The sequence below is a fragment of the Gambusia affinis genome, linkage group LG20, assembly GCF_019740435.1.
Source record: "Gambusia affinis linkage group LG20, SWU_Gaff_1.0, whole genome shotgun sequence".
Lineage (NCBI taxonomy): Eukaryota > Metazoa > Chordata > Actinopteri > Cyprinodontiformes > Poeciliidae > Gambusia > Gambusia affinis.
Window position 1 is genome coordinate 22794905 of NC_057887.1, and position 12767 is coordinate 22807671.

The 12767-nt window shown below is 39.1% G+C and overlaps 1 protein-coding gene across 1 annotated transcript in view; it reads left to right on the top strand.

Moving 5' to 3' along the window:
* Positions 1 to 1038: 1038 nt before the first annotated feature.
* The window catches only part of wdr90 (WD repeat domain 90), a 29083-nt gene continuing 17354 nt past the window's right edge, over positions 1039 to 12767 (top strand). The window contains exons 1-16 of the mRNA XM_044101642.1: positions 1039 to 1323; positions 1434 to 1525; positions 2869 to 3045; positions 3124 to 3262; positions 3947 to 4117; positions 4995 to 5121; positions 5849 to 5910; positions 6415 to 6497; positions 6593 to 6742; positions 7398 to 7460; positions 7550 to 7615; positions 7689 to 7799; positions 10922 to 11067; positions 11142 to 11199; positions 11803 to 11921; positions 12597 to 12758. Of these exons, the coding sequence (XP_043957577.1) occupies positions 1311 to 1323; positions 1434 to 1525; positions 2869 to 3045; positions 3124 to 3262; positions 3947 to 4117; positions 4995 to 5121; positions 5849 to 5910; positions 6415 to 6497; positions 6593 to 6742; positions 7398 to 7460; positions 7550 to 7615; positions 7689 to 7799; positions 10922 to 11067; positions 11142 to 11199; positions 11803 to 11921; positions 12597 to 12758 (1739 nt within the window). The 5' untranslated portion in view covers positions 1039 to 1310. The remainder of the gene's footprint in view (positions 1324 to 1433; positions 1526 to 2868; positions 3046 to 3123; positions 3263 to 3946; positions 4118 to 4994; positions 5122 to 5848; positions 5911 to 6414; positions 6498 to 6592; positions 6743 to 7397; positions 7461 to 7549; positions 7616 to 7688; positions 7800 to 10921; positions 11068 to 11141; positions 11200 to 11802; positions 11922 to 12596; positions 12759 to 12767) is intronic.

Below are 12767 nucleotides of genomic sequence, written 5' to 3' on the forward strand. Positions count from 1 at the left end.
AAAAACAAATCAAAGCGTGAATCAATCATGTTATTAAGATTCTGATTTTATTAAATACAATATTTATGAATTTATAGGACTTTTTTTCCATTGAGATTGTGAAATACGTGAGTTTAACTACAATTAGAGAAACAGAGGAGCCACAGACCAGTGGTGGTATTAGCTATATTTTATTATGGTCTGTAAGGGTTTTCCACTTCGGTTAGCCTTAGTTGTTCCATGTGGTTTTCTTTATCTTGATTCACTTTATTTTAAAGGGGATCTATTATGTAAAATTCACATTTTGCACGTTTTTATTCTTCCATTTGGATCTAAATTACTTGAAGAAACAATCCAAGCATTCCAAAAAAATCAAACACACCCGGCCATTTTCTGGCAATAAGTTAATGTTTTAAAAAAAAACCTCTGATATTTCAGTCACATTTGACAGGAATTCCGCCGTTACCTAGCAACCCCGGTGGAGCTCAGCCCCGTTACTTAGCAACCCCGGGTGAGCCCAGCTTGGTTACCTAGCAACCCTGTCTGAGCCCAGTCCCGTTACCTAGCAGATGTGAAGGAGAAATAAGTATCATTTGTAGAAATGTTGGTGTCCTTCCTCATTCACCTGAGAGACCCTGTGGAGTTGCTGCCACATGCTGTTAACACGGACTCAGACTGAAATAAATTTCAGTCTGAGTCTTATTTTTCGGTATATATTTTAATTTACTATATTCTTACATACATATGCACATCTGTAAGCATTTCATATTCAATATTTTATATTGAAAATTCTTATTTCATTCTTAATTTTTTTGTTAATTTGGTCATCTTAGCCTTTAAAATATCAGAAATGTCATTTAACTTTATGCATTTTTTTCTGTTTTATGAAATCGGAAAATATTGAATCAGATATTTTTCACTTTTACTTCAGAAAAATAAGTTGAAGAGGCGCTGCCACTCTTACTTTAATATCATTTTTGTGTCTTGAAACGTGATTGGTGTTTGTTTAGCTTCATAAACTTCACTACCCAGAGTTCCCTTCGGCGCTGCGTCATGACGTCAAGCTAACGTTGTTGTTGTTGGAGACGGCGCAGGCTGAAGCGGGAAGAGAGAAATAAATGCTGAAACCAGTGAAAAAAAGTTACCTGGAACGCTCCCACCGCGTCCGAAAAGCTGGAAATATGTTCATTTTTATAAAAACATGAATTAGAAACATTATCATTTTGTGGGCTAATAGGAGAATGAGCTTTTCCCCCGCTTCTTCTATTGACCGGCTGTTTGTTTGCTAGCTAAAAATCAGCAGGTTGACTGTTGATTTGCAGCATCCTTCAATGGCCTCGACAGGTAAGGCTAAAACACGTCTACTGGACTTGTTTAATGTCGCTAATTTAGTGTTTTTGAAGCTCGTAAAGTAAAATCTGTCCCGTGTAATGTTCTGGCTGTGATTCGTGCAGATTGGCAGCATCCTTACGTGAACATTTTCAAACATGTTAAAGTTGAGGAATGGAAAAGGTCGGCCAAAGCTGGAGATGTGTCTTCTTCTATGGTAAATAAATCTAAATAAAACACAAAATCTAAACAGTTTGCATTCATTTACAGGTCATTTTTAATTGTTTTTTCTAACCATGTTTTTCTATCCAGCATGAAAGTATTTAATATAATATATATTTTTTAAAGCAACAATTGTGTCCAGACTTGGATGACTTGGATGTAAACATAGCTAGTAAACAGTGATAAACATGATAAGCAATGATAAACATTATCATTGCAAATTATTTTTCTTTTAACTGAACAAGAATAAATAAAACAAAATGCTTGATTTTTTTCTTAATGTTTACAGTCATTTAAAGTTTTTGGACTTATTATTTTCAAATTTTTTAAAGACTGTAAAATTTTAGTTTATTCTCAGCAACAAAAATAAGAGTTTTCTTCTACAAACTTTTCCAAATATAATTGATGAGTGTCCCTGAGATTTATTATGAGCTAAAAATTAATTAAGAGAAATTTCAGTAAATGAAATATTTGTTGTGTTGTACTTAATATTTTCCACTTACGAAGATATAAACCTGTCATGGAGTCTCCTAAAGTAGCTTTTATATTTTCACTTGGTTAAAATTGACTAAAAATACTATACTAGTTATTAATCAGTTAATCAATAATTAATGTCCAGATCATTTCTACACTTCTATAATCTTCAGTCCAACAAAAAGGGATTTTTTTAGCTGCAGATTCATCCTTTGATGCAAATGATCAAATGTTCATTAAAGGACTACTATTCTTACAGTGAAAAAAATATCTAATGTTTATTTTCTTATTTAAAAAGAAATTCAATTGTTTACTTATATATTTTAACACATTTCTTATATTGTAAGAAAAGATACTTCAGCTAAATGAAAAATCTGCAAAATATGCCTTTTGTTCCCGATTAATCTTCAGAATATGTGCTAGTTGAAATAATTAATTGCAGCTCTATTTGAATCAATGCTTCACTGTGTTTTTTACTTTCAATAAAAAATGCAAAAACAATCAAACCTGCACAATAAAGTTTGATTGATGTGAAAGTTTTAGTTTTTATCTACATTTTGTGTTCTTACCATTGACAGGAATTTAAATATTTATATCTTAAATCTTGTCTTGTTTGTTTTGTTCGGGGTTTTTTTAGTGTGTTTTTTTTTTTTTTGACTTGTGTGTGGAAATGTTAAAAAAGACAAAAAATCAAATAAATAAATAAAACAAAAGAGCTGGAAATGGACTAGATTCATCATGTTTGGTCTCTAAATGTCATTTAAGATCATTGTTAGCTTTAGCTTTTAGCTTTTAGTCGACTTTCCTGTAAAACTTGATGAAAACAGATGAAACTCAGGTTTTGTTTGTTTGACTGTTTTGCAGGACCGGACTCTGAGGTGTCCGGTGTTTTCGATCAAAGGTCCAGTTCCCACCAACAGTTACATCCTCATTCCCAAAAGCAGCAACCAGTCTCTGGGCCTGACCGGTCGATACTTCTACCTTCTGTTCAGACCCACGGCTGGAAAATACTTCATGGTCCACCTGGACGTCACCGTGCAGGTACCGCAGCTACCCGTGGTGTTTTAGTCCAGGTTTGGTTGTGGATCTAACTCGTGTTCTGGTCCCTGTGTGCTGCAGGAGGGCCAGGTGGTTCGGATCTCCTTTTCCAACATGTTCAAGGAGTTCAAGTCCACGGCTACGTGGCTCCAGTTTCCCTTCCTTTGTGGAGCTGCGAAGGATTCGGTTTATGAAAAAACCTCAAGCTCAGCGAGGCAAGGTAAAATTCATGGTCACACCTTAAAGGTTTCCTTAAGGTGTTCTTCAGTTAATCAATAATTAAAGGAAACTTTTGGTTTTCCAAACTCTTAAAAAGACAAACAGCTGTTATTTGGCAATAGGTTCATGTTTTTTGGTGCCTGGAAAATGAGCCGTAATATTAGGTCACATTTCATGGGCACAATTTTTCTGTTACCTAGCAACCCAGCTAAGCCCAGCCTGTTACCTAGCAACCCAGAACTCCAGCATGTTTTGTCTCCTGGATTGTGTTTTTTTGAGTCTGTACACTCCAGTTAATGATTATTGGATTATTAAATTAGTTGACTATTTGTTGTTTCATCCCTGAGGTGAATTTTAGTTTTTCACCTCACATCAGAAAATAAACAACGTTACGTTGTTGGCGTAACGGAGAGAGTAAAATATCTGACACACTTTCAGAGTTTTATTTGTAAATAATCTTTGAAAATTATACAGTTTTGCTTCCCCTTCATGAGTGCAGCATGCACCGGTTTAGTGTGTTTCTATCGCAAACAATCTGATAGAAACAGATAATATTTTATATGATATTTTGTTGCTGACATGTGATCAAATGTGAATATTTTTGCCATGCAGCAGAAAACATTGAGCTCAGTGGGTTCCAGTTGCAGCTCCGGTTGGTTTTTACAGTGTTTGTTGTGTGCTGCAGGTCTGGTGGGTCCGGCTCCGGCCTCGGTGCGTTGGACCTGCCTGATGATCGACCTGTGCTTCACGCTCACCTTCTACCTCAACCGGCACCACGGCCACCTGAAGAGCGTCAAGCTCTGCGCCAACATGGCCGTGAAAAACATGTTCACCAGCGACCTGCAGCTGGACCCGGGTGAGAGCCGAACCACCCGGGGAGCAGCTCCTATCCAAGCTTTACTTCATTTACAGACTGTAAACAAACACTGAGGCGTTTCTTTGTGTCAGGAACTCAGAGTGGCATCATGTTAAAATCAGAATAAACATTTCTAAGATATACTGAACACTGTTGGCCCGGTGAAACTCGGCCGATCATCGACCTTTAAAAAGCCTAACCTGCCAATTCCGATATTTTTTTGTCTGAAAAGTTATTAAATGTAGCAACTCTGTCACTATATTTAGTGACCTTTCAGAATCCTATAGCATCTATTTAAAAAAGAGACAAATCTATCAACTCTTTTCTGTTATTAGAAATGTTTGTTCAACGTTTTAAATACAATAAGACTGAAACAGCAGCTATGTCTCCATCCAATTGTCATTCAACTTTTGAAATGTTGCAACAAACAAGATGTGAGTTAGCTGTGTTTCCATCAGCTGATTCAGAGGAAATCAGTCAGGCTGTGCTAAGCGTGATTTGTCAGATCTTGACGCTACGCATGGCGGTAAGAAACAGGAAGTAGCGGTCGCTAACTAGCATGGAGCAAATCTCAGAAAAATGGAGAACCCTCCCCTCCAATCTCGAAGTTTCAACTTGGAAATTTTCCGGATTTTGTGCCTGTGGTAAGGCACAGAGCGCATTAGATTTTTGTAAAATTTAGAAAATTATTTGTAATATTAACGTTTCCATCAACAATTTCTAATGTGATGCTTCCAAATCTTATCTTAAAGCTCCAGACAGGCATTTAAAAAACAAATATATCAAAATCAGAAGTTTAGGATTTAAAAAAATGGGTCATCAGCCTGAAAACTGCAATCCGTGCACCAACCAGAACTTTCTCATTTTCCCTCCACAGGAATGACCTTCAGGGAGGCGAAGCTCCGAGGTCTGTCCGCCTCACAGGGAACGGGTCCGATTCCCAGAGAGATGTCCTTCCCGGTGCCGAAAGGAGGCTCCTGGAATGACTTTTATGATCACATCAAGTACGAAACTCTGAACCGCTTTCAACGATACCACAACTGTGGATCAGCGGAAAGCTGCGGGTTCGATTCCAGCTTCCTGCTGCCATGTGTCCAGTGTGTCGGTTTGTGGTTGGTTGTTATGATTATTAAAGGGGACCTGTTGGGCAAAATTCATTTTTGTTCTTCCATTTTGGTCTCAACTGCTTGGAAAATCTTCAAAAATCTCTCAAAGGGCAATTTGCCATTACCTAGCAACCCCAGAGACGCCCAGCCCGTTACCTAGCAACCCAATCTGAGCTCTAGCAGGTTTGGTCAGCTGGTTTTTCCCACTGTACAACGGCTGCTGGAAAGGACAAGTGTTTTATTGTTGACTTGTCATCCAGAAACCACCTGCTGCGTTCTGGTTGGTTGTACAGGAGACGCCACTTCTGCTTTTCAAAGATACAGCTGTATAACTGCGCATCTGTTTACGTTTCGACGTAAAGGTTGAGTTGGGGGCGTGGCCAGCAGTAGCTTATTTGGATTTAAAGTGACAACACGCCTTAAAGCATCTCATTCTGAACGGAGCTGAAATGTGATTATCTAATAATTATTAAAGTAAGGAACATGTTTTGTTTAGGCCACAGACCGATCCTGACCCACTAAAGGAACAACAGGTCACCTTTAAAAAGCTTCATATGACACCAGTAGCTGAGCTGCTCATATCGAGACTGCAGAAGGAGTTAAATGATGCTGTTTTACTCTACAGGTTTCCCTCTGATGGGACTAAACTTCCCTTTGACTCCATTCAGAAACCGGATCCAGCAGCTGGTAAATAAACACTTTATTTCACAAAACGGACCTGCGGCTCTCAGAAAGGCTTTTCTTTCTCTAACAAGCCGAAACCGTGGCAGCCGTAGTTTTCCTGGTTTTACTGGAGTTGCTTATAATCACCAGACCGTCCGGCTCTGCAGCTCCAATTGGATCAGAAAATGTTCTGACCGAAAGGTTCTGTGCCGTTTTCTTTTTGTCTGTGATAACTAAATGTTGTGAGGTGATGCTGTTTGTTTTGACAAAAATACTCAAAGCACAAACTGGAATAATGAGTTCATTGTTGGCGCTGAGGTTTGGGTTTTCCTGAACAAAAGTTCTCCTGTTCAGCTTTGGGTCGGGTTTTCATTTCTCCTGAAACGGGTTATTGTTCAGACAAACAAATGCAGCTGTCATCCAGTCTTCAGTCCGCAGGAAAAATGATATTTGGACTTTTCTTGTAATAATTGTAAAAACTCTTAAAATAATTTTTCAGCCACTGATTTCCAGTTAATTTCTTTCCAGGAAGTCCTTCATACCAGAAAGACGAGCCTCGCGCCGCCACCATCGGCGGCCCGGTTCAACAGCTGATCGCCTCCTCAAAACTCGTAACAGCAGATTCAGATCCTTACATTTAGTTTTTATGTTTTCAGACAAAAAAATGAATCTGAACATTGTTGCGTTCTTCGTTTCGTCTCCTCAGCTCCCGAGGAATCGAACGTCCGTGGTGTCCAGCGTTCCCGAGTTGGAGGCGCAGGAGGCGGACGACCCGCTGCGCCACCACGCAGGAGTTCACGTGTACGCGCATCCGCAAGACGCTCTCAGCACGCACGGAGACGGCAGCGGGGATGAGGTGACAAACTCACGGCGCGCGGGCCGAACCCGGCCCGCCGTAAAGCTTTATGTGGCCCAGATGGACGTGAGGATAGAACCTGCAAATAACCGTTCTATTCTTAAATTACCAGTCAAATGAAAGCAGTTTTTAATGGAACAGGATTAAGACCACAGGAATAAAGATCAGAATTTTTCTTAGAATTTTTACTTTTTTCCTTTTATCTCAGAATTAATCCGACTTTAATCTTCTAAGATCAAAAGTTGTGATAATGGAGAAAAAAGATTTTGAAAAAAAAAATCAATTCTGAAAAAAATTCAGAATTTGAAAAAAAACGTTTGACTTAAGCAGATTAAAGTGAGAATCTTATTTTTTCAGTGGCAGTGATATAGTTCCATAGGTATCCTGCCAAATTGCATCAATGTGTAACGATGTCAGTATCATTTAACTCTCATCGAGTGCAGAGGCGACTTGCTCAAATTCAAAACGTTCATAATGTCAATATTTCCCAAAATAAAAATGAGTTTGACATTCCTGGACTAAATTTAGCTCTGAATTAAATCTAAAGCAGTAAGGAAATCCACAGTGATGTGATTTTACTAGACTAGATACTTTCCCAGTCTTATTATTTCGCTGCAGTTTCTGTTGTAGTAAAAACAGTTGAACTTGTCTTCAGGCGGTTTGTGCCTCCGTGTCACTTCCTGTGGCCTCGTTCAAAGAGAGCCAGCAGCAACAGCAGGTGTGTTTGGTACAGAAACCTTCCTTAGTGACTGAATGGTTAATATTTTAATGTAAAACGTCTTTTCCTGTTGCGCTCCGTGTTGGAAGCTGCTGCCCGACCCGATCCTGCGGCTCAGCCGGATCATCGGCTTCGGAGGAGGCACCACTAGAGATGTATGATAATCGCTCGTCAAATGAAATATGATTTAATTTAGCGGTTTATTGGCAGAACCTTTGCATCCTGCAGGCCCTGTGGACCGAATCAGGGGAGGAAGTGGTTTATCCGTGCCACGCAATCATTGTTTCTATGAAGATTCTGTCCCGCGAGCAAAGATTCTTCATCGGCCACACGGATAAGGTACGTTAGTTTCGCTAAGCCCCAGATCAGCTTTCTTTCCCCAGATAAACTGAACTGGTTCTTAAGGCTCCTGAATTCTGTGTAAATTTGTTTAAATCTGCAGTATTTGTCCTGAAACTGCCTCAGTGCTGCTCTCTTTTGGTTGAACTGTGGTACTGCAGGGGAATTTTCCTATTGGTTCCAACGGTCCAGCTGATGCTACGTCTAAATGTTTATTAAATTTATAGATTTGTAGCGAAGCTATCATCTCAGTCATCTCAAAACAAGGAAAAGATAAGGAACACTGTGGCAATTACAGACCAATTTCACTGTTAAACGTGGACTATAAGATATACACAACCATTATTTCTAATAGATTAAATACCTTTGTAACAGAATTGATAGAGGAAGATCAAACAGGATTTATGAGAGGACGTCAAACACATGATAATATTAGAAGAGTTTTACATATAGTAGATCAAGCGCAACTGGGAAAACAAAGTACCATACTAGTAAGTGTAGACGCAGAAAAAGCATTTGACTTAGTAAATTGGGAATTTTTATATAAAACATTAGAACGATTTGGATTCAATAATAAATCAATACAGAGTATAAAGACACTATATCACCACCCCACAGCGAGAATTAAAATAAACGGAAGCCTGACTGACAAATTCAACATACAAAGATCAACTAGACAGGGGTGCTGCCTATCACCTACACTGTTTGCCCTCTTTATAGAGCCTCTGGCGCAGGCAGTACGACAAGACGACAAAGTTAAGGGAGTTATGGTAAATGGAGAAGAACACAAAATAGGGCTTTTTGCAGACGATATAATAACTTTTCTTGAACAGCCGAATGAATCACTACCAGCACTGATGAATCTCTTTGGAAAGTATGGTTATCTTTCAGGATATAAAATTAATGTAACTAAAACACAAATTCTAACACTCAATTACATTCCTTCGAAAGAAATTCAGGAAACTTGTCCCATCAAATGGAATATGAAGGAAATTAAGTATTTAGGGGTTAACATCACTAAAGAGTTATCCACACTTTACAAAGCAAATTACGATAAAATAAGCCAAGAAATACAAAAAGATATAGATAGGTGGTCTACTCTGCCCTTAGATCTGAATTCAAGAATTGAAACTATTAAAATGAATGTGCAAGCAAAACTCCTATACTTGTTCCAGTCATTACCAATAGAGGTTCCTCAAACACAATTTGCGACCTGGGATAAGATAATATCAAGATTCATTTGGGGCGGAAAAAAACCTAGAGTTAAATATGAAACTCTCCAGCTACCGAAAGACAAGGGAGGTATGGGTCTCCCAAAACTAAGGGAGTACTTTTGTGCAGCTCAACTCAGGCATGTAATATGCTGGTGCACACCAGAATACATAGCTAAGTGGAAAGATATGGAGAAAGAATTTGGAGGATACCCAATTCAAAGTGTTATTGGAGATGAAGATAGATATGAGAAAATCAAGAAATACATGGACCCAATTACAGTGTTTACACTGGAACTGTGGTTCAAAACATTAAAAAAACACAAGATAAAGAAAGAAATGAAGGTGCTCCGGTGGATAGCATATGACAGTGATTTCAAACCAGCAATGTATGATAAAGGGTTCAAACAATGGATAAATAAGGGGGTCACGGGATGGTATACCCTTCTGAAAGATGGGGAGCTGGAGAGTTTTCAAAAAATGAAGGAGAAGTATAATTTAGATAAACATGAATTTTACAGGTACCTGCAATTGAGAGACTATTATAAGAAAGAAATCAGGTGGGATCCCTCTGTGGAAGTGAATGAGGTGATTAAAATTGTGATAAATTCATCCAGTGGAACAAAAATTAAAATAATCTCTACTCTATATCAAAAATTGATGATGAACAAACATTCAACTAAATATATAAAAGAAAAGTGGGAGTCAGAGCTTAACACGACAATTACAGATGAAGACTGGTTGGATATGTGGGAAACACATCAGACGTCCACTAATTCACGGATATGGAGGGAATTCTCATGGAAAAATCTAATACGATTTTTCATCACGCCTAAAGTCCAGAATAGGTACAAGGGCACAAACATGGGGTGTTGGAGGAACTGTGGATCAGTGAATGCTGATCATTCTCACATATTCTGGAACTGTCCTGTCATTGTCCAATTCTGGAAAAATGTTCATGTAACAGTGGAGAAGGTTATGGGATATGATATCCCTATGAGTAGTGTGGTACTATATCTTTGCAATTTTAATAATATCAAAGTAAGGGCAAAAGACAGGTATCTGATTAAGATACTGTTAATAGCTAGCAAGAAAGCTATTACGAGGAAATGGGGAAAGGCGGATCCCCCTTGTCAAGAACAATGGACTGGAATAATAGAAGAAATCTACATTATGGAAAAACTGACACATCGTTTGAGACTACAGCAAACACAAATGGAAGAGAAGTGGAAGAAATGGACAACATTCAAGACAAAAGTCAGCGACAAGAAATAAAGAACTAGACAAACTAGATGGAACTAAGGTCAAATAGAGGAACAGCTCCCAAGCCAAAGTTTTATGTTATGTTATGTTGATTGTAAAGTGTTCATGTATATTGTATATGTAAGCAAAAATGGAAAAAACCAATAAAAAGTTAAATGATAAAAAAAATTTATAGATTTGTCTCCTGCCAATCTTTCTTTTGCAAAAACTTTTTTTTTCTCGCTAGTTGAGTTTTGGAAAAAAAGTCCCAAGTTTTCCAGATAGTCACTTTTGGAGAACAAATGCTGAATTTGTCACTAGTTGGTTTTTTGTATGAAAAAATGTTGCTAGATTTGTTGTTGGTTGCTTTTATAGAAAAGAAATCACTAGATTGGTCGTTTTCTTTCCTTTAAGAAAAAGTTACTGAATTTATTCCTTTTTTGCAAAAAGAATAAAAGTTGCCAGATTTGTCAGCTTGTCTCTCTTGTTCGGTATTTGGTGATCAATTTGTCGATAGCTTTTCCAAAAGAATTTATCATTTGGATATAAAAAAAGGTAAATTTGTATTGAATTTCTTCTTTGGGGATTTGGGGGCAGAGAGTCGTTAAATGTGTAAGGATGGATAATTAACGACATGGACGACTGATTCCCTCCACCTTCTGTCTGCAGATTTCTGCGCTGACGTTTAACGGCAGTACGACTCTCCTGGCGTCGGCCCAGGGCGGCAGCAACAGCGTCGTGCGGCTGTGGGACTACGGCGCAGGGACCTGCCTGTCCATGTTCAGGGCTCACGCTCATTCTCTGTCCTGCCTCAGGTGAGTTCACACCTGAACAGCCTCAGCTTCAGCTTCCTGTGTTTTCCTCTCATTGACCTCGTTCTGCCCTGAAGTTTCTCCTATGGAGGCGGCGTCCTCTGTGGCGTGGGGAGAGACAAACACAATAAAACGGTGAGCAGGTTGTTGCTTTTTTCTGCATTTAGTAAAAGCTGCCAGGAGAAATAAACTGGTGTTATTAACAGCAGCATGGCTGCTGCAAAAAGGCCTGAAAATAAAAGGCTGCTGCTGCCTGTCCAACCACCACAGAGCTTCTCCACACAATGAGGGAGTTGAGCAGAAATTAGTTACATTTTCGGTTTTTTTACTTGAGTAATTTCATTTTGAAGTATCTCTACTCTTACTTCAGTAAAATTTCTGGATTTTCTTCCCACTGAATGAAACACAAACATGTTTTAACCAAAAATCCACCAGACAGACTCACACCTGCAGCCTCTGTTCAAGTTTTTTATTGAAAGAAACTGATTTGGAAAAATTTATTTTGTCTGATTTAATTTTTTATTACTTAAATGAATTATTGTCATTTTGGTTCTTAAAATACCAAAATTTCCACTTTACGTTCCCCTCTTACTTGAGTAATTTCTTGAATGGATACTTTTGACTTGGTAAAAGTAGTTTTACTCCTCCTGAGGGTTTAGCTCTGTTAAAGCTCAGAGCCGAGCCGTCGGTGACGTCGACTCGTTTGCGTTTTGTTTTGGTCTAATCTGTATTTTTTAGATGGTGGTGGTGTGGAACACGCTAAACGCTGCTAAAGGCGGAGAGGGAACCATCTTGGCCAAAGCGCACACAGACGTGGACATTGTCACCATGAAGGTCACTTTCTTTGACGAGACCAGGTATCCTGCTCATTCCTGCTGCTCACACTTTGCGTAGTGGAGACCATTTTCACACATCGGTTCCTCATTTTGGTGGAAATGATACACAGAACCAACCCCCGTTATTTGGACCACTATATAAATCTGATTTTGTTGCATCAATAAGAAAAATAAAAATCCAACATTAGATTTGAGTGATTATTAGTTCAATGTGGGGAAAAAATCCGGTATTGTAGAAATTATTTTACTAGTTTCTTTTCGGAAGAAGACTCTTCTTTTCCTCGCCATCGATGGTCGTGTTGCTACGGTAAAACAATCCTGCCAACTAAATGAAACCTGGAGATGAAGGTATTATTCCTTCACTGCAGCGCCCCACAGCAAGCGGACAAATAGTGCAGAAAAACCTTTAAAGAACAACTCAAAACTACCAACTATTCTTATTTTTTCTCCCTCTCTGTCAGCTAAGCTACACAGACTTGTTGCCATAGCGACTGACTGACAACACCATAATATGTTTCAGGATTTAACACCAAAAAAGACTCAAACTTTTCCCACCCAAACAACAGAACATTCAGTCTGTTAAAGTTGCGTCTTCACAGACTCTCTGAGTGTCACGTTTGCTTCATGTGAGTCAGAAACGCTGCTCAGGTTTGTTGAGCAGCGTTGATGTGCCAACCTGAGCTGATTCGTCGCCAGGATGGTGTCGTGCGGCCGAGAGAACGTCCGTCTGTGGCGGGTCCGGAACGGGTCGCTGCGGTCCTGCCCGGTCTGCCTGGGCGACTTTCACTCCCTGGACTTCACCGACGTGGCGTTCCAGGAGGACGCCGCCTCTGACCAGCTGGTCGACGATCGAACGCTGTGAGCGAC